The following is a 26,053-nucleotide window of genomic DNA, read 5'->3' as shown; positions in this document are numbered from 1 at the left end:
ATGTTTATTAATCCTGATTACATATGGTAGGCCTCCCAGTAGAGTGGCTGTGGAAGTCGAACAACGCCCGAAATTTATAGTTCGAGCTAGGGAAGTTTGCAACAGTATCAAATGTATATATGTAGGATCCTGTCCCCCCTCGCACAATAGTCTTCAAATCCCGTTCAATATATCTCATACTTAGTATTCCCCCTCAGGCTACTCGACCCGATACTGAAAGTTGAACGTCGTTTACAAATTTCTTCTTGTTTCTCGCCATCACAACCTGAACAAGCAAAAGCTCCTTTGCGTTAAGAATGTATCAGCTCCGTATCAGAACATGATAAAAGAGCCATCAGTACTGATTATATACAGGCAGCGGCCTACATTGATGTGCTATGAGCATCATGAAGAATGCTATACCAAGGGTTGGGCGATCGAACATCTAAGGGACAAACACGTTAGCTTTATCCGGCGTCCTGGGAGACCCGGACAGATGGATACCCATGGGCATTACTGGTACTGCTTTGATTGTACCGCTGGGTTTAAGGATCATCGCAGCTTTAACTCCGATGAAGCAATGTGGAGTCATTTAAAAGACAACCACAGAGATATACATTACGATTTATCGTCCTGATGTGTCGTGGACTTGAGTGTTCAATGACTGTTCTAGTTAAAAGCAAGAAGTTTCATTTCGGAATCTTGATCTTACTCTCTCCTACTCATATGGTTTATGTAACAGATGTTGAATGAATCTAGCTATGATCAAACGTAAAATGCCGTGAGGTGTGATACATCAGCCAACAATTAACCTTTGGATGCGGCTGTGGAGAGATGGATCACATAGCAGACGGGGACCCTCTGCTTATTAAACAGGGTAAGGAGGCCCAAAGAGCTTTCTCAAAAAGAGAACTTGTAGTTTCCTGCTTAACACATCTCAATAGAAAGGCTGATTTTAATAACAATCGTAAAACCCTTCAATGAACTCTAACGACGGCTTCACAAACTCCCCACGACATACTCCACATGACACTGGAACGCGTAATCGGTTACGGAAGCCTTGCAAGACAATATTGAGCAACACCAGTAGACAAATATAGAACAGAAACGCTGCAGACACGAAGCAGCCCTCTTTGTGTGCCAAGAACCACTTGCTTGGATCTTTGTCCTACCATGAAGATATGGTCAAGGCTCCTTCATCCATCAGCGTCTATTTATCTCTACCGTACATGCGTTATCTCCCTGTAACATCAATCCAGCCTTTCGAAAGGGTTCATCTTCATTGTCTTTGTCTGCCTTTAGATCTGTGTTAACTCAAAGACATAAAAATATTTAGCTACTAAAACCACACTTCACTATCACAATTCACCTCACCTTCGTCGTTGCATTTTTTCATTCCCATTATCCCCTTAATCCATGTGTACGTCTTACACACTGTGTTCCGCAGCCAAAGAGATTTTACAGCCAGCTGAAAATCGTGGCTTTATGGAACGAATCCAGTTGAAGCTTGGCAAGCCTGAGCAGGGGTATAGCCTCAATACTTCAGTCTGAAGATTACGTTGCAGAAACAAATTGTTTACTGGCACCAATCACTCGTAAATATGATGTGACACAAACACGGAATGTAATCGTGTGCAAGGCTAGTTCGTCCCTGAGCCGCCGTAACAATAATAACAATTAATGATATGTTGCTGTCAGCTTTGCAATCTTTTTACTTCGCGTCTTCACTACATTTTTGTCTCTTTCAACATCAATATGAGACATCTTGCGATCTTTACGTTGGCTATGGCCTGGCTCTGTACCCCTATGAATGTGCTTGCATTCCCTGAAGCCACGAGACGACGTGACGTTGGCTACCTGTCACAGCCTGATCCGACCCCTGACATCGAATTCTCCCACTTCCGGCATCTCGAGTTAGGAAAACGACAACGACCCTCACTGCCCGATGACCCGACCACGTTCTCATTAGTTATCAGTCCCGATTCAACATGCGGATACGTCTCAGGCTCGGCAGGAACTGGTGTTGTGTGCTACGGGGACACGAAATGCAGCTGGGAAATAGGTGAACTCAAAGCTATCTTCTGCGGCACAGTTGCGCATTTACAATGCTTTGACAGTAGCGACGCAGTCAACACTGCTTCCTGTGGAGAATACTGCCAGAGTAACAAATACAACCTTCTATGGTAAGAGGCATATTCCATTAATTGTTCTCGGCTAATAGACATACAACAGTACCAGGACGGCTCATCCTCATTGCGCAACATATTCCTACGAATCTGGCATCGTACAATATCGATGCGTGGAATCGACGATGGAGGTTCAGAACGTAAGCTTCTCTTACGATGAACAAAGGGGTCGAACTTTCGAAACAAGATATCTTGACTTGGCCGAATACGAGTCTGAAACCGAATCACAATCTGAATTAGATCCGACGCAACGCATTCGGCTACCCTCAGATCAACCACGGTTATCCGTTCTACAGCAACTTCAGATTCATCCATGCCTACAAACGAACCTGCTACCACGCCCAATGTGGGAGCTATCGCTGGCGGCACGATTGGAGGTCTTGTTGTGGTTGCCTTGCTCATTTTTGGCGTCATTTTACTTCGTCGAAAAAGGCAGCGCAAAGCACCTGTTGACCAGCAGGAACCACAGCCAAGAAAACCTTCACCTCCAGTATACTACGAAGCTCCTGCTGATACCGTCCTCTGCGAAGCTCTGGGTGACACAGCTTTCTCCAAAACCCCAGTATCACGCTGAACGACGGTGTGCTTTCGTGCCATTCTTGCTTCCAGGCTTAGATGATATATACAATCTTGCATACTTTTCAATCGAGACTGGAAAGCTATCAGTGGCTATCTGTCGCTGCAAGATTTCATTTTGAGTTACTGAATTTGTCATTGCAAGCAACACGGCGATCGGTCAGGACTGTGCGAAAAATAACATGACCACAAAAATGTGTCGAGACGCAAATTATAATTTTGAGATTCAAGGAAATGCTAGTTGAGAATCATTAGTTTTTGTTCTTATTCCTCTACTTCAATTGTCTTAGAAACTCCCAAAATCTCTAAAGTTATGGCACGATATATGGTGAACCACTCATAAGCCGGTCGTAGTTGAGCTTGGAGAATATCATGCGCTTCTACACGTGATCCCCGTTTACTCTCTTCACGGCAGTCTTTCTACTCGTATCTTCAGTCATTCGTTCATCTAATCATTCTCATATTTAAATACGGACATTTCTTGGTTAGAACTCTACCTACAAGATTTCTGCACTTCTAGGTGAGTAGACCATCACAAACCTCGGTGGTTAAAACCAGTGAAGCAATTCTTCCTACGTAGTCAGGGCACAGAAGGCTTTGCCACGTCAGATTCGGGTGGCTGAGTGCTGTATTAACCAGAACAGTCTTTCAGGTATGATGGTGTAGATTCGGCGGTAAATGATAGGTCACAATTGCAAGATGTGGCATTGACCCTGTAATTTTAGTCATGCGAGGTGCACAAGTCTCGAGCTGGGTTAGCGACAAGCCTGACGAGGCAGATTTGTCCCCCAATTTCTGTCTGTTGGGTGAGGAGATCTCGGACCAATATTTTCTCCCCCAACTTCCTTCGTGATTTCTCAAATCTCGGACAGCTGATCTTTCGCAAATAATACTTCGCACCGTCAAATCGCAAAACCCAGCCCTAACTTGCCAGTTCAGCCCTCTACGGATTGTCTTTTCCGAGTTCATCTCCACATTGGGAGACATTAATTGCAACTAGAAAATTAGTGTAGTTATGGCTACGGGATTGGAGGCTGTTGGCGCCGCTAGTGGTATCTTGTCATTCATAACCTTTGCCAGCAAAATTGTAGCCATCAGCTACAAGGTCTATGAGGGTACGCCTACAGATGAGGATGAGCTTGAGGATTATGCTGGACGAATGCTGGACGCGTCCGAACGTGTTCGATCCAGAAATCAACAGCTAAACCAGGCCACGCCGGCAGAAGCAAAACTATCTGAAATCGCTGAGAAATGCGTCCAGCTAGCCAGTGAACTACAAAAAGAGAGTCAAAGTATCACTAGACGATATCAAAAGGGCAAGTTCCGCCGAGCCGTCTCTATGGCACTTCGCGCAAACGCGCACAAAGCAACGATGAAGGAATTGGAACAGTCTCTAGAAAGGTGCAGGAAGGTCATGGAGACAGAGTTGCTATTCAAAATATGGTAAGTAATTTACTGATTAGTAGTGTACTCTGATTATCACCTTAGGCCTAAAGATACACGTTGTCAATTATACTAACCATGTGAACTACCCAGTGACCAGAGTACTGCTATAGAGAAGCAACAAAGCCAGGCATTTTCTCAAGTCGAACACGATGTCCAAGATCTTATCCACAATATCGCAAATGGCCAGATGAAGATCGAGAACCTTGTTGCAGAAGAAGCCCAGAAAACGCGAGAAGTGCTTACCACAAACATTGCCACCCTAATCAAAGCTTCCGAAGCAAAGGTGATTACAGACGCTCAACGAGAGCGTCTATTGAAGAGTCTCAAACCAGCAGAGATACGAACGAGATACAACGACGTGATGTCTCCGTCAGATGCTTCTTTTGAGAGGGTTTTTGCCTCATACGAGCGAGTTTGTCGTAAGGATTCTGATTATAAAGACTGGAAAAAGATCAAGAGGAGTTTTTTGATTGGAATGCAAGGAGGAATAGAGGATTATGTCGACGACTCTGACGACTCCCACAATACCGATGAATACGATGAGTCCGACGAACGCGTTGAGTCTGACAAGCACGATGAGTCTTACGAACAAGGCGAGTATTACGAATCCTATGATTCCAACGAGTCCGACGATGTGGATGTTGACAATATCGACTGCATCTGGGAATGCTTCAGCACATGGCTCCAATCAGACGATCGTCTATTCTGGATTCAAGGGAAGCCAGGATCTGGTAAAAGCACGTTATTGAAGTTCATTATTGAAAACGACAACACAGAATGTCTCTTGAGATCATGGAGTCCGGACATGAGGATCTTATCCTACTTTCTATGGAAAATAGGACAACAATCGCAGAACAGTGTCAAGGGTTTGTTGTGCTGCCTACTACACGACCTTCTTGTCGATGATTGTGACAGGCAAAACCAAGTGTTGGAACGATTTTCATTTTCGAAGGCGAAAGACTTCTATCAAGAGTGGTCGGGTGAAGAAGCTGAAGAAGTCCTTTCCTTCCTTTTACACAGCGCATCGTGTTCCGCGTGCGTCTTCATAGATGGTCTTGATGAGATCTCTGACAAAGATGGATTTGATTTGCTGATTCGTGTCCTGCGGAGGATATGGGAGATCCCTGGGGTAAAGGTTTGTGTCTCAAGCAGGCTTGAGACAGGACTTATAACCAGATTTGAAGAGACGGGGGCACCGAAATTACGTCTACATGATCTCACCAGACCCGAGATGGCCGTCTACATCCAAAAACAGCTCGCAGGGTTTTCAGAAGGACTAATCTCTGCGTCCTTGCTTAAGGACATCATCAGCCGACTGCTTGACAAGGCCGAGGGAGTTTTTCTCTGGCTCTTTCTAGCAACGAAAAGTCTCATCACTGGCTTTATGAATGGAGACGATGTGGAAATTCTCATGAAAAGACTAGACGAACTGCCTAGTGAGCTTGAAGCACTTTACGAGGCCATGTGGTCTAGACTGAATGCCAACAACAAGGTCTATCGCGAAACTGCTGCAATGTATTTCCATTGTGTTATAGCCGATGGATGGTATTTCGAGGGTGAGGATTTGGATAGAAGAGAAGAGCTTCCCCATCAAGTTCCGACTTTAGCCCAACTATCGGTGGTGGTGAAAGTTGAGGATGACCAGATGTCCCCCCCCAGAATCAACGATAAGTCTTTGCATGACCTAAAGCAGTTATGCGACGCTACAGAAAGGGACCTTGGTATACGTTGCGCCGGTATGCTCCAGGTTTCCGAAAGGTCGATTTGCGATACGGGTGACAGCAGCCACGACTTGACAACTGAAATCCATCCATTTACTCGTTCGGTTCGGTTCATTCATCGTACAGCTCATGATTTCTTGGTTGATACGAAGCCCGGGCAAGACATTCTCAGCTACTATAGTGGCATGAAGACAATGATTGATTTCCGGCTTAAAATGTTCAAGTCTAACCTGTATCTCTCGACGATTTATCGCACTCTTGGGGTAATGGCAAATGCAGATCATGTTGTTGAGCTATGCGCTAAACTCCAAAGTCAAGGCATCAATGACAATGTCATGTTGCAACTGCTTCAAGTCATTCGAAATCTTTGGAATCAAGGTGTTTTTGTGAAAAGGTTCAGTGCGGGCCCGCACTCATTCCGTTCACTCCCAGCTCGCCTTGCATGTGAGCTTACGCATATGGAAGAATTCTTTCTTTCTTGGATGCTGCAATCAAGATCATCCCAGGATCCTACTGTTGCTCTTCGCGATGTATGTCTTGAGTGGAATGTTGAAGAAATGACAGGTCCTCCAACACGCATCATCCAACGACTCATTGCGCTGGGCGCGAACCCACATGCTGTCGGCATGACATCGCCGCCGATGATGGATTGTTTTTATCAGGAGGCGTGTTTTACTCAAGAAACATCTGCGCTTGAGTTGCTCTTAAGAGGTACCCTGAATCGGTTCACCCGTGGTGACCGTGACGTTTTACCGGAGAATCTCGAAATTATAGACAGTATACTACCGTCTTGTCCAGACTACTGGCGTCGAAAAATCATAGTTCATATCTGCCAGGATCTTGATGAGCACGCGATTCACTATTCCCAGCTGCGTAGCTGGGAATATCTCTCTTTATTCGATGGCTGGGCAACGTTCGAGGTGAATATGCAGTATCTACTCAAGAGGCTACTAGCTGCTGTAGCAACCTGCGAGACACCTATCCGGGATTATAAAGCTCACGAGATCGCGAACTCTACCGCCGAACCGTACTCGCGAATTCGGAATTTTAAGAAAATTCAGCCACAGGAACAAGGGAACCCGTTTTGCTATCGTGTCATCGATCAAGAGCCATGGAAAAGCATTTGTGATAACGCGTTCGGGCCAATAGACTATATGGAGTTGAATGTTCCACAACTGGTGGAGGGTTTTCAAGACCCCGAGTGTGACTTTCTGGTAAGAAGCTACGAGCGAGTGTCGGTCGACGACGAGATAGATGAGATAGCTTCTGAAGGCCTTGGGTTTTACAGAATAAACAGTCGGGAAGTTAACACTGATTGGTGATAGATAGAGAAACTAGGCATAAATTGCAATGGCTGGAAAACTGATGTAAAACTTTGAGGTCGGAGAATCCCTTTACTAGTACTCAAAGTTACCACATGTTTCTGTACGTGTTTGTGACTTCTATGCATAGCCATTAGATAGGAGGCTTCGCTATAACAAAAGAAACTAGGCAAAGCAATCTTCATCTTCGTTTCTGTACAATGATCAAATACGCTAAAAGGTTTCTCAATTGAAGTTCTACGTCTGCTACAAGATAGCACTAGCAAAATCACTCTAATTCAAAAGTTTACAGATCTGGTTCTAGAGACCAGCATTCGGAATATGACAGCACCTTTGAGCCACTCTGAATGAATGACGCTATGTGGAGGGCCTCAAATCTCTGTCTCACATCTTATTGCTAGTTGACAGCTGAAGTTCTTCATACTTTCTTCCGATTGGTCAATTCCAAGACACGGCCCGCGAACTATCGAAGTAGTGGCTGAATTACATGGAAGATCCATCACTTCAAGGAAATTTCTCCTTGGAAATGACCTCAATTGTTGCACAAATCCCTTGTTGTCTTGGATCGCCCTTGCATCAGCCGGACCGCGCCGGTAGATCTTTTCGACTTCCGTCAAATCTTGTCTCACGTCCCTTGAACAAGCGGCGTGACGTGAATTCCGATCCTTGACAAACCCACAGGAATTGTACCAGTCCTTGGTTTTACAGCATTCCGTGCCATGATTTATGACATGTCGTGCGTACAGACGATTTCCGTGTGGGGAGATGCACGAAGGGAGATATCTCGTACGTCACGAGAGTCAGTAGCTCTTCATCGTGTCGGAACAAAAAGGGAGATTTATCTGGTATATAACCTCTTGGCAGACAGTCATCTCCAGTCCGTCATCAAAGATTTGGTTTCAACACCAAAGATACTATACTCACTTTTGCAAGAGATAATTGCCCATCATGACTGAAGTCCAAAAAGAAGCCCCAAAAGAGGTACGACAAGAAGAGTTCGATGCGGTTCATGCCTACTTCATCGGACCCAAGGGCTCCAACCTACCGGACTTCCGAGCCAACATCAACACCATTCTTGATGAACTTCTCGCCGCTCGCCAGAGCTACTATCCTCAGGATCAGGTACATCCCCCATCACTTCCATCCAACCCCCAAACCTAACATATTTCAGGCTTTCATATCCAAAGAATACCGCCGCTCCCCAGTATTCCTCAAAGCCCGCTCTGATCTTCGTCTCGCAACTGAAAAAGTAGCACAACTTCTCGGCGAGCACTCGGCGCCGTTCTGGTCCCCCCGCTATGAGGCGCACATGTGCACCGACTTGACCATGTCGTCCCTGCTCGGGTACTTCATGACTATGCTGTACAACCCCAACAATGTCGCTCTCGAGGCTAGTCCTATGACGACACTTGTGGAGTTGAGGGTTGGACAGCAGCTTTGCAAATTGTTTGGGTACAACATTGATGCTCAGAAACATCCTCTTTCGTGGGGACACATTACCTGTGATGGGACGATTGCCAATTTAGAGTCCATCTGGGTCGGTACGTGGTGTTCCCTACTCTCTACAAGTTATTCCATACTAACACAATAAGCTCGAAACATCAAGTTCTACCCTCTCAGTCTTTGTCTTGCACTTCGACGCGGAAAACTCCAATTCATCGCGGAAAGATTTTATGCCACTTCATGCTTCCACTCCACAACCAAGACCCTCTTCAAGGATCTCCAAGGATGGGATCTCCTCAACCTTCGCTCCGAGGTGATCCTCGATCTGCCAGATCAGCTCAACAAGCAGTTCGGCATCACCAGCAAGTTTCTCGAGAGTGCTCTTCATGAATTTAACATCCAGTCAATCGGCCGCGAGGTGCTTGAGAGAGAGTTCAAGGTCAAGGAGCCAATAAAGTACTTTGTCAGCAAGACTCGACATTACTCATGGCCCAAGGGTGTTGGTACGTTTGACAGACCACAAGTACTGCTTTATGTACGCTAACTTGTCAAAAGCAATTGCCGGCCTCGGCTCGGACAACGTTGTTGGGGTAGACGTCAACAACGCCGCTCAAATGAACATCAAACTCTTGGAAGAGCACCTTCACAAGTGTGTCGAGACCAAAACCGCCGTTTTCGCAGTCGTCGCCATCATTGGCTCCACCGAAGAAGGCGCCGTCGACAGACTCACCGAGATTCTCCGTCTGCGAAAGAAGTTCCAAGAGGAACACGGCCTGTCGTTCCTCGTACATGCCGACGCCGCTTGGGGTGGTTACTTCGCCACAATGTTGAACCCCGACAGACGTTACAGCGTCGAGGAGCAGACTGACACAAAGCCTGAGCCGGAGTGGTACTTGGATCCCAAGACAGTCGAGGATATCAAGGCCATGGCTGAAGCGGACTCGATCACTGTCGATCCGCACAAAGCAGGTTACATCCCGTATCCCGCGGGAAGTTTGGTATACCGTGACGGAAGGATGAGACATCTTGTTACTTGGTCTGGACCGTACCTTTCACAAGGTTCTGCAGAGAACATTGGTGTTTATGGTGTTGAGGGCAGGCAAGTATTCCCGGACATTTGGATGATCATTCACTAACCTTTCTTTCACTAAGCCTGGTGCTTCAGCCATGTCAGCATGGTTCTCCAACCAGACCATCGGCCTCAACCACCAAGGCTACGGCAAACTTCTCGGTGAAGCAACTTTCACAAGCGCAAGAGTAAGTCAACCATCATTCCTCATGGCAATATCCTCTCTGACACCAGGTAGATCTCAGCTCACTATGCCACCATGGACAACGACTATTTCATGTGCATTCCCTTCAACATGCTTCCATCTGAGAACCAAGGCAACAAGAAGTTTCTTTCTACCTCTGTCATGAACGAGCGAAAAAAGATCCGCGACCTCATCGTCGGCAAGACCGATACTGAGATCTTCAAGTCCAAAGAAGCCATGAAGATCATTCGTGACTTGGGGTCTGATACCAACATCAACTGTTTCACCTTCAATTGGAAATACGACAACGAGAACAAGGATTTGAACACTGATCTGGAAGAAGCGAACTATCTCATGAAGAGAGTCGTTGACAGACTTTCCATCACTTCTCCCAACACTGACCCTTCTACCATTCCCATTTATCTCACGTCAACTCAGTTCTTGCCTGAGGACTACGGTACTTGTGCACACAAGTTCATGGAGAGGATGGGTGTCGAGAAATCTGACCAGAGTCTCTTTGTCATCCGAAACGTGGTCATGAGTCCTTTCCCCACAAAGAAAGACTTCATCTCCACCATCATGAAGGACTTGGAGGACGTTGTTATTGATGAGGTGAAGAAGGTCAGAGGGAGAAACGATCCCGGAGCCAAGAAACTCAAGTTTCTTGTACAAGGTTCACCAGATGCATCTGAGGTGTTTTTTGTGTTCCAGGCTTCGTTCCACGGTGTGACCCGACGACAGCAGGTCATTTTATCTGCCGAGCTTGACGAAGACCTGAAGGAGTTCTACAAGGACATCTTGAAGGATAGTCAGGATACTGTCGTCATGCTGGAGACGTGTGACGAATTGTACATTGCCAAGGTCATCGAACGTATCTCGGAAGGAATGGAGTTGCCGGTTTCCTTGTTTGAGAATGGATTACAGTATGTTTTACTCCCCTTCAACCCATTTGAACCGGTTTTAACTGTTAGCAGGGAGTATCAAAAGGCGCAGGGTGTCATCACTCTCAAGTCGGCGATCAAGAGTCGCCCACTCAACTCGATCAACCGCGACATCGAGTATCCTGACAAGTTCATGCCTTTCTATCTCTACGGCTCAGATGATGAGCTTCACATTACCCATGCCCTGTTGAAGTCCCCCAACATTTCACTGTCGGCCAGCAATGTCACCTTTGAACCTCCCATTCCATCCTCCGTTACCAGCAACCTTCTCTCTGATGGATTGATCCTCGGTCTCGTTGAGATCCCAGAAGCATCCGTGCAGCCATTTGCTGAGAATAACAAGGATCTTGAAGAGAACTTTTTCTTTTCTAGTGGTAAGAAGTTCAAGGTTGCTGTTTGGGAGGATCAAAAGTCTTATAATCAAGCCGGTCCGGAGTTGTTCAAAGACCTCGACGATGAGCTGTATGAGGGCGTGATGACTCTTGGTGAGAATGTTTTTGTTGATGCTGAGGGACCGAATGAGGATAAGTTGAGGGATATCAAGGTTGAGTCAGACGCTTGGCAAAGAAAGTTGGATGAGATTGGTAGCGTTCTGGATGGAACACATACTTGCAAGGATTAGATGATCTGCATAATTGAACTCCACTATTTCTGCACGATTTGTGCCAACTCATGGGACCTTTTTCTGCCAAACACATTATTTGAACACGTCAAAGCTTGTATGCGTTGTCTTTGGTGCCTGAAGAGTTGTCGACTGGGTGAACAAGAGATGAGGCCATCAACGCAGCCTAACAACTTCCTACGCTACTCAGACCTTGACTGCTATTATCTCACCTACCGTTACAGTTCCAGGGTATTACTGTTAAACTCATATGAGATTGTCAGTGAGTCGCCACAGAATCCACAATCCACAAACTCAGCTAGGTGGCAATAAGTCTCTAGCAATACGTAGAGAATCGAGATTCAAAACGAATAAAATGAAGCAAATCATATGTGTTCATTTAAACCATAACTCATTTAAGATAGCAAAACAATATCTGTTGTCAAATTCCCATCCGTTTCTTCAAATGCAACGCTCAATAATTCCAACCCAAACTGTTCCATAATTTCCATGCATAAATCATCTCATAATTCCGTCATGCTTCCATCTCATTCCGTCCAGGGTTCTCATCCTCCCACTCATCCTCAACATCCACATACGAACCCTCAAGCGAAGGCGCACGTCTTCCTCTGACACCACCATACAACTGATCCAACTTTCTGGAATCTAGAAAGACGTTTTGCATTTCAGATACCAAATGCTCATCCTCTTCGCCTTCATCTGCTGCGTGAACACGATATCGTATGACGCGACGGCCAACACCCGATGTGAGGAAAGGTTTGAGGAATGAAAAGATGGACCATGCGAAGCGGGCAAAGAGATACTCTTTACTTCCTTCTGCGAGTGTTTCGACGTTGCGGTTTTGATACAAAGCTGCGAATTCTGCTTCACGTCCGTCAAGAACATGGAGCACGTACTGGTTGTGTTCGGTGCCGTTTGATGACCTGGCGACTTTGGGGATGAGTGCGAAAACACTCTGGTCAAAGCAGACGTAGAGATCGGCCTTGAGAGGGAGGATGTTGTGAGGGTCATCGATGGTGTGTGATCCACCGCCGTAAAGGCCCATTCCGTTCTTGTTGAACCATTGCTGCTCGTCGCGGGGGATCAAATGAGCCCATGTGAATGCGTAGCTGGTATTTGTGACAGCGCATCGCTTGCTGTGAAGAGTGGTTTCGCATTCGGGTGCAGCCCACCAGTTGGGGATTCTGTCATGAGGGAATTGCCAATCTCTGAAGCTGGGGACAATAGGATATCGTTCTGAGAGTTGGTCAGTATTGTTTTGTTTGTCAGAAAAATGAGTGATATACCTTCGCCATCGACAAAGAACCAATAATCCCTGTTCAGCAAAATCTGGTCATCATCTGCGACTATATCCTTTCCCCGCTCATCCCTAGCCAGCCTACCACTACCGAAAGCATTATTGGCAAGGATTTGGCAAGCCGTAATTGCAGTACGGTAATGAACTCCCCATGCGCCTCGGAGGGGTTCATAGTCGACGCGCGGCAGACAAAAGAGCAGGTTCAAAGGCTTGAGATAACCAGGATGATAAAAGCGAACCTGATCGCGATTAAGATCGCGAATCTCGAGATTTGAAATGGCGGAAAGTGAACGAGGCATTGGAATTCGATGCTCTAAACCGCTGAGTTGGAGAGAACGAGGAATTTCTTGATCTTCGGAGGATAAAAGACCCATGACGTTTTGTCTTTTATTCTTGCTGCAAGATGGAGGGTCAGACACAAGCGAGAATGACGTAGAGTAAAAGACTTACTTGATATTGGAGGGCTCTAGAGCCCAGAATCCGTACATTGGGGAAGATGAGACTAGTGTACGCCACTTAAAGTTGGAGGTGGATTAGTCACGATGAAGAATAAATTTGAGTTTCGATATGTGTAACTGATATCTTGAAGAATAATATATATACATGAATCAACTACCCCTGTAACAAGAGTTTTTTTTTTCGCCCCGACAAACACGTGTCAGTGGCTAGTGACAACTGTTTTGCATATTCCCCCAAAACCTCTGGCTCCAATCGATGGATCCTCCACAAGTGGGACTTTACAGGCGGTGAGCGCCATAAGCTCGAGATGTCTTCACCGCGTGTGTCGACCCGATCTCGCCAATGCGGATGTTACTGAAGGTGACCTCAGGGTTGGGCTCGACCTTGACAATGTTGCTAGGAAGTCCCTCTTCCTTGGTACAAGGTCCAGCCCCAGCTCCCTTTCCATCGAGCCACTCCATGGAATCGCCTTCGCTCCACCAAACACTCATGGCGAGAACCATTCCGCGGGTCATTGCATCGCCCATCTCTTCTGTGCCACCGAGACGAATGTAGTCGTCTGCGTGAGAGGCCTTGCAGTACTGGTCCTCGATGATGTTGCCAGTGACCTCTGGGGGTCCAGGAATAGTAACGACGGCGCTCTTGATGACCTTGCCGTCTTGGATGTAGTGGCGGTGCATCTCCTTGAGCTTGCCGTTATTGTCGGCAGGGAACTGGGAAACGACTGTGAACTTTCGGGTTGTGTCGACCTTGAAGTTCTTGCCGCGTCCGTAAAACTCAGGAACACCGATGCGGTTGTGGTTCCAGCCGCAGCCAGACTTGTCGCAGACGCCCTCCTTCTGGCACTCTGTACCTGTGCATCCGTACAGGCCGGGGACGCTGCAGGGGTGAGGAGCAATGTGGGTGGCGCGAGAGTTTGCCTCCCAGATATCCATCTCGTTACAGCAGACACCCTTGCCCTTGATGTTACCCTACCAAAGTTAATCAGTAAAGTCTAATAACATTAATCAGGGTGAACTTACCACTCCGTTGATGAAAGGTGTAACATAGCACTGAGCATCACAATATCCACCACCCTGAGTAGCACCGATCTTGCTGTTTCGGCTCGTGCTCTTTCCACCATCGGCAGGCATCTCAGAAAGGTACAGAGCACCGTTCATACCACAGGGAAGCTTCTGAGTCTCAACATCGAAAGAGAACTCAGCACCGGTAAGCTTGAGCATCTCATACTTCTTCTTGTCCTCTCCAAGAAGGTAGACGCGAGGAGAAACAGACTTGCCATTGCGGAGCATCTCAAGGCGGAGAGCGTTGCCAGAGGTGGTGATACCATTGGCCTTGTACGCAGCCTCGTCCATACCGGAGAGGATGCAGTTCTTGGCGCATGTTGCCTCGTCGGGGCAAGCCTTGGGGTCGGCGGCTTCACCCCAGTTACCACAGTTCTGGCCGTTGGCCTGGCTGATACCGTGAAGCTCAGCGTCGGCGACGATGTAGTTTGTCGCCTTCTTGCAGCCCTTTGCCTTTGTGCAACGGTATGTCTCGATCTTGGGGTGCTTCTCCTTGGTTTTGTTAGGAGTCTGGCCCACGACCGTCTGGGCGAGCAGAGTTGTGAGGAGAAGAGGAGAGAACTTCATGTTGGGCAGGAGCTGTGAGTGAGAGTATGTGTAGAGAGTGACTGGGTGGTGAAGAAGATATTTCGATGCATCGTCGACTTCATTTATATCTATTTTTCTGACAGTTTACAATCACACGTTGTCTACAAGGGGTCATCCATTTCAGGCCTACATCCGAAGACTTCAAGGTCAAGATCCACGCTCAAAGACAGTTTTGGATTGATTAGGCCCAAGATGAAGTTGTTTCACCCATTAACATGAATATTATACGCCTATAGCCAATCAAGAACCCCAGACCTCCGTATCTTCCGACATCCCGATTTGAGACAAGGTCACATTCAGGTCCCATCTCAAAGGGAACATCTACCGAGTTCCGGAGTAGCAATTTGCGGGTAGAAACCCCTGCAGCGACAAATCAATGTGGAGATGAAGACTCTAGAGTTTTTTGAACAAGAACTGCGGAGTCCGGGCCGGCAACCCTGGACTTTAATATCAGAGCGAGTTTCATAAACCCTTGTCATTATCGTTTTATCCACATTTTCCCACCTACCATAGATTTATTAAGGGTCCTTGGCGAGAGTGTGATCAACCATCCAAAGAGGAGCGGATAATATGTACGGCTCTGTCCTAGTGGCACCCGGCCATCCGGACCGACGTATGATTCGGGGTCCGGAGAAAAACTATGTAAATGGCATTGCGATTAATATTTTTCTTCGGTCTTGGTGTCGGAGAATTATGTGGACGGAAAGAAGGAAGTATATTCCAACAGAGAAAGATGGACTTTCACTAGTCAAGATTTTGCAGGTGCAGGTACTAGACTAGTTTTAAAGTTTTGTACCTACAGGATCTTCTGTCTTAGATAGATGGCTTACATTTGCAGCTGTGCCTGACAACAACAAGGTTATTCCTTGCGGGGAAGTTTCTTCTACCGTGGAGTAGAATAGCCGGCTGGGCCTCTCTTTTGCATGGGTTTAAGCTCGCCACAGAAGATCGGATGGAACATCATGCGTTCATCATTGGTTTGGAATTGAGGATAGCTCTCGCCGGGACTCCCGGGATGCATCGACTTGCTTCCGACTGTGAAAGTTCCATCGTCGCATGACCCTCCAAGAAGAAAATATGACGAAATGGACACATGAAACGGGCCGAAATATTAATTAATGCGTTTCCCATTTTGGTTGCAGTATGCGCTGTCGAAATGCTAGGCATAACAACGTGTTTCAACGAAAGTGTTTTGCTAGCGGAGAGGATTCCATAATTCCGGTTCGGAGGTATGTTGAAACTTAGCAGATTCGTTATATCGTGCCGAGGATTGAATTATTGATCAACTCTAGAAACTAGCGGCTCTTTCTCGCATTGATGAGTTCATCCCGTGTTTAATTCAACAACAACACCATCTCAAAATTGGTTACCCTGTACTGTCGCTCACAAAACCATGCGACGTAGACTAGGGGTGTAAAACGGTGGAACCTGACACATGAACTGTGACTAAATAGTCTTTACTGGGTTTCTACACGTGACTTCATGCTGACGTGAGAATCAATTCAATGTTTCCTCATTCTATCGTACTACTTACTTCAACTGTGAATCATTGAGGCCAAAATGGAACATCAAGACAAGATCGCCACTTTGGCAGATGGGAGGAAGGTGTCGTACGCGATTTACGGCACAGATGATGCCAATGCACCTACGACCTTCTACTTCCACGGTTGGCCAGGGTCTCATCACGAAGGCGCCTCGACGCACAGCGCAGCTTTGAAGCACGGACTACGCATCATCGCGCTTTCACGACCAGGATCCAGCGACTCAACATTCCAAGATAACAGATCAATTCTGGATTACCCCAAAGATATCCTCGAGATAGCAGATCTTCTCTCGATACAACGCTTTACCATCCTCGGCGTCTCTGGCGGTGGTCCTTACGCAATTGCTTGTCTGAAGGACATACCTCGAGAGAGACTCGTCGGCATTGGCACGGTAGCTGGATGCATGCCCCTGTCATTCTCCACCCAAGGCATGCTTGCCATAACGCGTATCATGTTCAACGTTGCGCCGTATGCTACAGCACCCCTCGGATGGTTGATAGACAAAGTACTAGGAAGCACAGCACGCGACACGGAACATCCGGAAAAACTAGAAGACATGATGGATAAAGATGTGACCGCGAGATCAGCCAGTGATGGAGAAATTTGGAAGAATAGTCCTGTTTTGAGACAATCTCTTTTACGATCTACCAGAGAATCTCTGAAACAAGGTGGTTATCCAGCAGCATGGGAAGCGAATCTGTATGGAAGTGACTGGGGTTTCAAGCTGGAAGATGTCAAAGTGGAAAAAGGTCAGATGATAATGTGGCATGGTGATCTGGATGTTAATGTTCCATTGAGGGTGAGTGAAAAAGCTGTCGAGTTCATGCCGAATGCGGAGTTAAGGGTTATGAAAGGGGATAGTCATTTGAGCTTGGTGACCAAGGTGGAGGAATTTGTTATTTCGATGAAAGAGATGCTAGAGAGGTGACGTGTACAGCCCACGGAAGAAGGCAATGGGATATCCTAATGGTTCATACTGTCAATATGAACATGAGATGCGCGACCGATTTCACGGATGAAGAAAAGCCATGTCGCCACTTGACGTTATGCAAACGCTTTAAGTGAACATTGCAACAGCCACAATAGGCACAGCAGAAGTATCTGTCACTTCTTTTCCCCATAGATACCCGCGATCTAAAACAGCGTGACACTCATGACGACACGGATGGCATTTGTGATTTTCAGGGTTCCAATCTACAAGAGCTTATCAGAAGGCCAAAGCGATAAAGATGCAATGATCTGCATCCCGAGGACCCCTAAGCTAGAGCTTGGTCAGACGTATGGCTGTAATTGGATGGTTATATGCATGGATAAATCCAGGTACAACCTAGCGATCGTCATTTCTGCGGCGCGGTTCATGCGTGTATCTTCTACTGGACTAAGCTGATGTTACTGACGTGAATATCCCTTCAAGTATCAGTGGCGTGACGATGAATTAAGGTATCGATAGACATTATGAAGTAATGGAACTGTCCATCGCTCGTTGGCGATGTTGATCATTGAGAAGATGGCGTCTTGGCTTGATACCAATCATCGTAGACAGGTCTATATAAACTCATGCTGTGGCACCGATGATGAGGGATCAAGACAAACAACTTGAAACAAACTCAAACAATCTTACAAAGACTATCAACTTGAACAACTACTATTCGTGACCTAAAATGGCTCCCAAGTATGTCTTCAAATTATCATCTTCAGGCCAACTACTCACAAGTATTCAGCTGCGAGCGTCGCTTTTCTCTCAGCGCCCTCTCCCCCGCGAACAGGAGATACAACAAAGTTATGAATGAGCGCTCAGACAATCGTCGATCTGTTGATAGTACAGCTAGTCGCTCGACACTAGGTGGAATGCCAGTCGTCGAGGTTGAGAACTATCTCATTGATCCTGCGTATCGCTGGACCACTGCGAATCGCAATTAAAAGAAGAAAAATTGTATCATATGATTATTAGCGATTATACCAAGAGTGGAACTGTTATTAGCCTGCTTATGAATGTATTTTTCATCTGCTGTTGCCAGTACTACACACGTGCCTCTTGATTCCCGACACATGCTCGAAGTACTTTCATCGTACTCGGCAACCTCACGTCGGACTACTGAAAAGCAGGCTGTGGCTGAGATCCATAGGGAATGATCCTAACCATATGCCTCCTCTCATTATCCTGAAAATCCGGCACTGCCGAATGCGCCACCGACCTCTGATCCCAGACCACAACTGTCCCCGTCTCCCACTTGACCCTACAACTAAAGTCCAAGCTGCGAATATGGTTCTTGAGGAACGAAAGCAAATGGTCCGACTCCTCAGGTAGAAAGCCTTCTACCTGTCGCGCAATAGTGGGGTTTACAAAGAGCGAAGGTTTGCCTGTAACAGGGTGTTTGATCACAAGCGGATGCGTCGTGTTGATTGCTTCAGCCAACGCACGTTCTTGGCCTACACGTTTGACTTCGCCTTCTGAAGCGGATGTGTGGTGAAGTTTGAGGCTGGATAGTGTTTGTCTAAATGCTGGCGACAGGGCTTCGTAAGCTGCTGTGAGAGAGGTGAATGCTGTATCACCACCACCAGATGAGGGAATCTCGAGAACCCAGAAGAAACTAGTCGAAGGGACGTTTGGCGTGAAAGTTTGGTCAACGTGCCAGAGGTCATATGTTGTTCGTGCACCAAGCAACTTTCTTAGATTTCCCCTGCACTTTGTTAGTGAAAGGTCAGCTAAATAGAAGTATGGATCACTCACGACTTCTCGTCAGCATAGACAACATGGAATTCAGGCCCTGTGCCTTTCGGATATCCCATAGTTGGATGTTGATGAAGTGGTCCATAATGCCTCACAGTCTCTTTCTGCCTGTCGAACCCAACGTCTTTGAAGTCTTGGTCTCTCTGTTCACAATTAGTCTAGATTCTCTCAAATGCCCATAAAGACTTACAAAAACCACAACTCCCCTTTCTGCAGCTAACAAAGCCAACTCATCTAACCCTTTGCCATCTAACTGACTAATTTGCACACCTCGAATCTCGGTCCCAACACGAGGGGTGATATTCTCCACGCGCCCACCCTTGAACAAATTCGTCTTAGCGGCGTCAGCCCGAAGACCCGGCTCGTCCCCGTCAAAGAGGGGAACGGACACGGGCGCCATGTACCCATCAGAGCGGGTGGGCAAATAAGCGGGATACAGCGGTTCCGAAGCCATAGTTGGTTTATGTCTGTTGTTGAATCAAGCTTTTGGTTTGGTCACGGTAGTCTAAATGTCGTGATACATAAGTAGGCCGTCTTCGGATGGAGACATCCGGTCGATGGTCGGGTTCTCCCCGATGGATTTAACCAGATACGGTAATAAAAGTGCATCAGAGACAAAAGCTCGTCATTTACAGGGCTGATAAACGAACTTGGGCTAACGATACCCGATGGCTTTCAATGACCAATCAATGCTGATGGGGACTGCGCCGACGAGCAATTTTGACGTTATCTTCGGGAATCTTCAGTCCCGGTAGTTCACTCTGCCGTCGTCTTTTCAAGTTTAATCGTCAACGGAAGCTTGTCTAATCTCGATTAAGAAAGTATAAACTCCGAGGAACTTGCCGTTCCCCTCTTCCTGGAAGCTCTAGAACGTCGGGCGTACAGGCTAGACTGATGTAGCACCCGCTACGTCGTAGTGCTAACGGAGTAGCGGTAGTGTGGCTGGAAATCTAGACTAGTTAAATCGCCTTCTCACCTCATGTCGATCACTTTTTAAAACTCCTCAATTTCTTGTCTTTCATCTTTGGGCGCTCAGGCGAAAAGACAGAGTGACTATGTCTCCGCCGTCGAGTTTATCGGAGCGTCGCGATGAAGACGTGACAGAATCGACATCATGGCTGGCCAAGGTTCATCCGTATTTCAAGAATCCTTCACATGTTCTGGTGTTCAAATTGGATTGTTTGTTGCTCGTGTGGGCATTTATAGCTGGTCTGTTCAAAGTAAGTGTCACCATAATCGAGCATAGAAACAAATTGACGTTAGAAATAGGACATGGATCAATCTGCTACGACGGCTGCATTTGTCTCAGGAATGAAGGAAGATCTCAACCTCTACGGCAATGAACTGGTAGAGTTTACGACATATTTCTCCATTGGTTATGCGATCTTTATTGTTCCATCGCAACTCATTCAAACTCGAGTCCGACCATCTATCTTCCTACCAGTTTGTGAGATTATATGGGGTCTTTTCACTCTATTCACTTACAAAGCCCCAAATGCCAAAATCATCTATGCGCTGAGGTTTCTTCTTGGTGTATTTGAGTCTACATCGTGGCCTGGTATTGTCAACTTGATCTTTAATTGGTATGGCACTCAAATCAGTTGATTACACGTCCTCTGACTAATATATGAACAGGTATCGTCCTGAAGAACTTGGAAAGCGGCTGGCCATTTTCGGTGTCAGCGGTGTAGCAGGAAACATGTTTCTCGGCATCCTCCAAGCTGCACTCTACAGGAACCTCGATGGAGTCTCGGGTCATGCTGGCTGGCAATGGCTGTTCATCATTGGCGGTATAATGACGATATTCTGGGGTTTCATTGGTCTACTTGTCATTCCTGACTCACCAGCCATTACCAGAGCTCTCTGGCTCACTGACGCCGAAAAGAAGCTTGCTCGTCTTCGCATGAACGACTGTGGTGTCAAAACATCTGGAATTATCCCTCTCAAGACTCTCGTTCACAAACTCAAACTTCTCGTCATGAGTCCATTGTCGTATTTGTTTCTCGCAGCATATCTTCAATTTGCATGGAGTCAGCGCGCGAACTCCTACTTCTTGCTCTTCCTCAAAGGGCTAAACAATGCAGACGGAACACCACGTTATTCGGTATACACAGTCAACCTTATTCCACTCGGCGGATATGCCATCAGTATAGTCTGCAATATTGGCCTCAACGCCCTCAGCGATTGGAAATCGTGGCGTTGGCAGGTTAGCGTTGGCGCCGCCACAGTTCAACTTATTGCGACATCTGTTCTATCAGGCTGGCCCGATTCATGGAGGACAATCATGGGCTTTTACTTTCTTACATTTGCTACTGCAGCTTGGGGATATGCATTGCTTGCTTGGGTGGGTGAAATTCTGAGAAAGGAGCCCGAAGTGCGGTCTATTTTGGTAGCGATTGCTATAACATTGGTTTATGTTGGGCACGCGACGATTCCTTTACGGGCTTGGCGTGTGAGTGACTCCCCTAGGTATCCAGTTGGATTTCCTCTAGCGGCTGCGTTTAGTGCTGGAAGTATCCTTGCCATTCTGGGGATTCTGTTCTATGTGCGAAGATATCCCCAGGTTGTGAGTTGGGGACTGGATCCCGCTAATGAAGCTGCGGTGGAGGAAGAAGGAACTTCTGGGACGAATGATCGAAAGCAGCCCGACGAACGAAGTATTCAGGTTTGATTGCAAGGCGCAGTTTCTCTTTTATGCCATTGGCATTTGTCACAAGTCTAGCCTCAGCTGAACGAGACAATTCTTACATAGCGCTGCCGGTATACGCATTTCGGCAAGATACATAGCTATGTTGTTTCCAACCTTTCACATACTTTCCGGCAATCGGCATACACTGGGTCAATGTTATGCGTCTCACATGTCTCAGGTTTCGGGTTTGAACCCACACGGTGAAGGTTTGGATGTTTAGCTGTCATTTTAGTTGCGTAATATGATCTGACAGTGTTTGAAAATGCGTATAGTTTTATCAGGGCTTGAGTGACATCTAGTCTAGAATAACACTTGTTTCAGGGGTAGTTACTATTTGCAGCGTAGAATTGCAAGCCAAGACACTAAGGGAGAGCTACTGTGATAAGCTTTCCTGAACTGGAACTTTTAAAATTATTGAGAGACAACAGGGCAAAATCGCTGCCAAGTACTCTGTAAACCTCTGAGAAATATGAACATCTGGAGGAATAAGAAAAATAACATGCCCGTGCACTAGTCACTGGTTATCTCGGACAGACATTTAGGCTTGCTGATCGAACGTTTGAGGGAATCTTTCATCAGCCACTCATTTAAGTCCATGCTGTGCCTCCCTTGCGTAAACGTGAGATGAGTTCAACAATATGTTGTAACTCTTTTATTCAGCTCCTCCGCTGAAATACTAAGGAAGAACGAGATGATGCTCTTTTCTTTACGGGAATATTAAATTTTCCATGATGTGGTTTCAGCTTCTCGCCTTGGCGACACTGTTGCCAAGCTCCAACGCATTCAGTGTCACAACGACCAACGATGCAAACACTCTGGCGGCTGCAATACTCGGCCAGGGCATAACTATTCTCCAAGCATCTTTCTCAGGTGCATCAGTTAGTTCTGGAACGTTTGTCGATGGACCTTTCGGTATCGGGAGTGGTGCGATACTCACTTCTGGTTCTGCTATTGGAGCTTTACCTGGCGGTGACCACTATGTCAACAATGGAGCACCTGGTTCAGACACCTATTGCGGTTCCAACACTTTCAACGCTGCCTTGTTGACCGTCGATATTTTTCTCGACCCGACCTATAACGGTATCAGAGTTGAGATTATTCTTGCGTCAGAAGAAGAAGGGTAAGTAGCATTCTGGACTGAGAAAAGGCTAAGCTAATGACCATATCTAGCGGCTCTGCTGACCCCATTGGTGTCTTTCTGGGCGGCACGCAATATGCTTTAGATTCCGGTAACAGAATAACCGCAGTCAATCGCTACCTTGCTTCGCCCCTTGTCATCACCCCGCCCAATAGTGTCACCTCATATCCTGGCTCGTCACCACCTCTCTGGTTTGATATCTTAACCTCTGGTGCTCAAACCTTGGTCTTTGCGATTTGTGATCAGGGCGATACAGAGTGGGACTCGGGCCTCTTGGTCAAGGCTGAGGGTTGCGTTGATTGCGATACTGATCTCCGCCTCGCCTATGTGACGACCACGACTACAATCCCGGCGGGCGAGGATCCTTTTACCTCAACTACTACCGCTTCAGGGACTGTGCCTGGTACAATCAGGATCGGAGTACTCGCCACCACTAGTGAAGAGCCAACAACTACCACTGCCGACGAAACTACAACAACTGCTGACTTCGGAACAACTACTACTACGGCCGGCGAGATCACCACTACTACCGCTGACGAAACAACAACTACTACGATCGATGAAATCACTACTACTACCGCTGCCGAAACAACAACTACTACTGCCGATGAAACCATAACTACAACTGCTGAAGGAACAACAACCACTACTACTGATGAAACAACAACCACTACTGCTGATGAAACAACCAGCACTACTACCGAGGCATCCTCCACGGACTCAGCTAGTGATGACCCTGCAACTACCACCACTCAAGAGACTACTACTAGTGGAACCACTGAGACATCAACCAAGGCCAGCAGTACAATCATATCTTCAACAGAGCTGCCAGATACTGCCACAACAGCTCTTACCACAAGTGATACAACGACAGAGTCTTCAACCATTGTGACTGAGTCCAATGTCGTCACTACAACAGCCCAAGACTCTTCTACTGACAGTACGACGGGTACAGAGACGACCAATATTTCTGATGCCCCCGTAATTGGTACTACTACGACCGCCGTTGATGTTGAAACAACCTCCATAAGCTCAACAGTCTCGGTCTTTACCGATGAACCTTTTGAGAGTACGAGTATTGAAATCTCAGTCGACTCTACCGGTATGTGAAAGGCCCAGAAGCAATATTCCCTCCACTGTCATGTGCCCAACCGGAGATATTCATCTTTCCAAACTGTGTACTAATGTCATATTCAGTTCCTGATCCTGGCACTACAACGACAACAGAGTCTCTGGAAACAACTACGGTCCAACAGATCGAGCCTTCAACCAACATTGTCACTCCCTCCTCCGTTATACCAGAGGAGGAAACGAGCTCCAGTGACGGTAAGTATCTCCAGCCGTAGAGACACAAATACAAGATACTTTCCATTGCTTCTTTACATACACTAGCTAACATCTAATCCTCACTAGTCATTACTTCAACAGCTGACGAAGTGCTAACACCGGCAACATCGACCGTTGCTACCTCATCTGCCATGCCGTCCAACCTGGCAGTGATCGGAAACTTCAGGTTCTTCGGATGTCTAGGATCTCCAGAGGGCTATCCCAGCTTTGAATTGATCGGTGAAGCTCCCGAGATGACCACCGCGGAATGTGTAAGACTCGGAGCCGGACGTGCATATATCGGTATCTACCTGAGGTAACATCCTAGCCGTGAAGTTCAAGGATACAAAGCTCACCTCGCTCAGATCCTGCTATGCAGCAGATTCATTAGACTCTGCCGACACAGTTTTAAATGGCCGTTGTGATTTACCATGCCCTGGCGATCCAGGTCTCTTTTGTGGTGGAGTAGTCGACACGAGCTCAGATCCTGAATCACGATTCAAGTCCCGTGGACGTCTGAGCCGTCGAGATGCTCCTCCAGGCATTCTTCTCACCTTGTATGCTCAGATTGAAGCCATTTCTGGTACTCTGACATCTTCAGATACTTTCAGCACTGTTGGCGCGATGACAAGCAACTCTCTTTTACCTACTAGAGACTCTACCGTTCCCTTACCTCTATTCTCAAGCACACAATCTTTCATTGATTCAGCTATCACCGTTGAACCTTCCGTCCCTATCACTCGATCAAAAGGCGGCAGACCCATCATCCCCCCATTCCCAACAACCGCCCCCTTCAATGCGGGTAACTTTACAAGGACTAGAGTTGCAGCGGCAACAATAGTCACTACCATAACATATACGGTTGTTGACCCCAATAACCCATCACAGTTGACTGTGACCCATCACAGTTGACTGTGACCGAGTTTTGCAGCACCCTGAGGCCTTCTCCCTGTCGTCAGTGCCAATACCAGCCACGACCAACGGTGGAGATGACAACCATCAAAGTCGACTGCAACGCTTGTGGTCACTCGGGCGAGAACACTATTATTCTTGAAGTTCCAGCGGGTGCAGCTGTGGCAGCTCAGACAAGACAGCACGCTGCTTATCAAACTCATCGGGTACAATATCACGATCCCAGACCATATGAACAGAGACCTCATCCTGTTGAGGGAGGCTCTCATAATTGGAAAAAGCCCCAACCACAAAACGATCTGCCCGCCACTGGAGACAGACCACATGAGGGCGATGGAAGGTATAAGTTTGATCAACCTCAAACTTATCATGATCGTCCAAGCGGCGCCGGGGACTACGATGGAAACAGACCGGCTGAAGTGATCAAAACAGAACCAAGGCCTGATGGTAAACCAGCTGGAGTGATCAAACCAAAACCAACGCCTGATGGCAAACCAGCTGGTGTGACGGAGACTGAACCAAAGCCTGATGGCGAGCCAGCTGGAGTGATCAAAACAGAACCAAAGCCTAATGGCGAGCCAGCTAGTGTGACTAAGACTGAACCAAAGCCTAACACGGTAGGAGAAAATGACCACACCAAGCCCCAGGAACCAACATTCCACCGCAGGCCGGGTCCAGCATTTACACCGGCAGCGCCGAATGCTCCTATCGTGGTGGTCTCAACAGCCGTAGCGAAAACGATGGAAGGGATGCTGTTGACGATGTTCTTTCTAGCTGGACTTGTTTTCCTTTTGTAATGATGGAAAGATTTGTCTA

General features: G+C 47.0%; 10 protein-coding genes across 10 annotated transcripts; 7 read left to right on the top strand and 3 right to left on the bottom strand.

Moving 5' to 3' along the window:
- Nucleotides 1-1,734: 1,734 nt before the first annotated feature.
- Nucleotides 1,735-2,739, top strand: FSST1_009701 (uncharacterized protein; the record flags this gene model as incomplete). Its single annotated transcript, XM_083226698.1, has 3 exons — nucleotides 1,735-2,162; nucleotides 2,212-2,376; nucleotides 2,436-2,739. The coding sequence occupies 3 exons, from the start codon at nucleotides 1,735-1,737 to the stop codon at nucleotides 2,737-2,739; spliced, it is 897 nt and encodes a 298-aa protein (XP_083085662.1).
- A 1,017-nt stretch (nucleotides 2,740-3,756) lies between these two features.
- Nucleotides 3,757-7,230, top strand: FSST1_009700 (uncharacterized protein; the record flags this gene model as incomplete). Its single annotated transcript, XM_083223899.1, has 2 exons — nucleotides 3,757-4,184; nucleotides 4,278-7,230. The coding sequence occupies 2 exons, from the start codon at nucleotides 3,757-3,759 to the stop codon at nucleotides 7,228-7,230; spliced, it is 3,381 nt and encodes a 1,126-aa protein (XP_083085661.1).
- A 948-nt stretch (nucleotides 7,231-8,178) lies between these two features.
- FSST1_009699 (pyridoxal phosphate-dependent transferase) lies at nucleotides 8,179-11,489 on the top strand (the record flags this gene model as incomplete). The annotated part of the gene is made up of 7 exons (XM_083226696.1): nucleotides 8,179-8,352; nucleotides 8,402-8,771; nucleotides 8,823-9,176; nucleotides 9,229-9,776; nucleotides 9,826-9,930; nucleotides 9,981-10,849; nucleotides 10,901-11,489. The coding sequence occupies 7 exons, from the start codon at nucleotides 8,179-8,181 to the stop codon at nucleotides 11,487-11,489; spliced, it is 3,009 nt and encodes a 1,002-aa protein (XP_083085660.1).
- Nucleotides 11,490-12,003: 514 nt separating this feature from the next.
- On the bottom strand, nucleotides 12,004-13,274 carry FSST1_009698 (HNH endonuclease signature motif containing protein; the record flags this gene model as incomplete). The annotated part of the gene is made up of 3 exons (XM_083226695.1): nucleotides 12,004-12,725; nucleotides 12,776-13,182; nucleotides 13,237-13,274. 3 exons carry the CDS (start codon nucleotides 13,272-13,274, stop codon nucleotides 12,004-12,006), a joined length of 1,167 nt encoding a protein of 388 aa, XP_083085659.1.
- A 249-nt stretch (nucleotides 13,275-13,523) lies between these two features.
- On the bottom strand, nucleotides 13,524-14,876 carry FSST1_009697 (endoglucanase I complexed with Epoxybutyl cellobiose; the record flags this gene model as incomplete). The annotated part of the gene is made up of 2 exons (XM_083226694.1): nucleotides 13,524-14,216; nucleotides 14,268-14,876. 2 exons carry the CDS (start codon nucleotides 14,874-14,876, stop codon nucleotides 13,524-13,526), a joined length of 1,302 nt encoding a protein of 433 aa, XP_083085658.1.
- A 1,581-nt stretch (nucleotides 14,877-16,457) lies between these two features.
- FSST1_009696 (Alpha/Beta hydrolase protein) lies at nucleotides 16,458-17,369 on the top strand (the record flags this gene model as incomplete). Its single annotated transcript, XM_083226693.1, has 1 exon — nucleotides 16,458-17,369. The coding sequence occupies one exon, from the start codon at nucleotides 16,458-16,460 to the stop codon at nucleotides 17,367-17,369; it is 912 nt and encodes a 303-aa protein (XP_083085657.1).
- A 733-nt stretch (nucleotides 17,370-18,102) lies between these two features.
- On the top strand, nucleotides 18,103-18,361 carry FSST1_009695 (uncharacterized protein; the record flags this gene model as incomplete). Its single annotated transcript, XM_083226692.1, has 2 exons — nucleotides 18,103-18,113; nucleotides 18,163-18,361. 2 exons carry the CDS (start codon nucleotides 18,103-18,105, stop codon nucleotides 18,359-18,361), a joined length of 210 nt encoding a protein of 69 aa, XP_083085656.1.
- Nucleotides 18,362-18,533: 172 nt separating this feature from the next.
- FSST1_009694 (TauD/TfdA dioxygenase family protein) lies at nucleotides 18,534-19,626 on the bottom strand (the record flags this gene model as incomplete). Its single annotated transcript, XM_083226691.1, has 3 exons — nucleotides 18,534-19,122; nucleotides 19,173-19,315; nucleotides 19,363-19,626. 3 exons carry the CDS (start codon nucleotides 19,624-19,626, stop codon nucleotides 18,534-18,536), a joined length of 996 nt encoding a protein of 331 aa, XP_083085655.1.
- Nucleotides 19,627-20,227: 601 nt separating this feature from the next.
- FSST1_009693 (major facilitator superfamily domain-containing protein) lies at nucleotides 20,228-21,843 on the top strand (the record flags this gene model as incomplete). Its single annotated transcript, XM_083226690.1, has 3 exons — nucleotides 20,228-20,392; nucleotides 20,442-20,755; nucleotides 20,808-21,843. 3 exons carry the CDS (start codon nucleotides 20,228-20,230, stop codon nucleotides 21,841-21,843), a joined length of 1,515 nt encoding a protein of 504 aa, XP_083085654.1.
- A 749-nt stretch (nucleotides 21,844-22,592) lies between these two features.
- FSST1_009692 (uncharacterized protein) lies at nucleotides 22,593-26,034 on the top strand (the record flags this gene model as incomplete). Its single annotated transcript, XM_083226689.1, has 6 exons — nucleotides 22,593-22,981; nucleotides 23,032-24,101; nucleotides 24,197-24,325; nucleotides 24,413-24,641; nucleotides 24,691-25,127; nucleotides 25,214-26,034. The coding sequence occupies 6 exons, from the start codon at nucleotides 22,593-22,595 to the stop codon at nucleotides 26,032-26,034; spliced, it is 3,075 nt and encodes a 1,024-aa protein (XP_083085653.1).
- Nucleotides 26,035-26,053: the final 19 nt, after the last annotated feature.

The sequence above is a fragment of the Fusarium sambucinum genome, chromosome II, assembly GCF_050947815.1.
Source record: "Fusarium sambucinum isolate potato_lamoka chromosome II, whole genome shotgun sequence".
NCBI lineage: Eukaryota > Fungi > Ascomycota > Sordariomycetes > Hypocreales > Nectriaceae > Fusarium > Fusarium sambucinum.
This window is presented reverse-complemented; position numbering and strand designations above follow the sequence as displayed.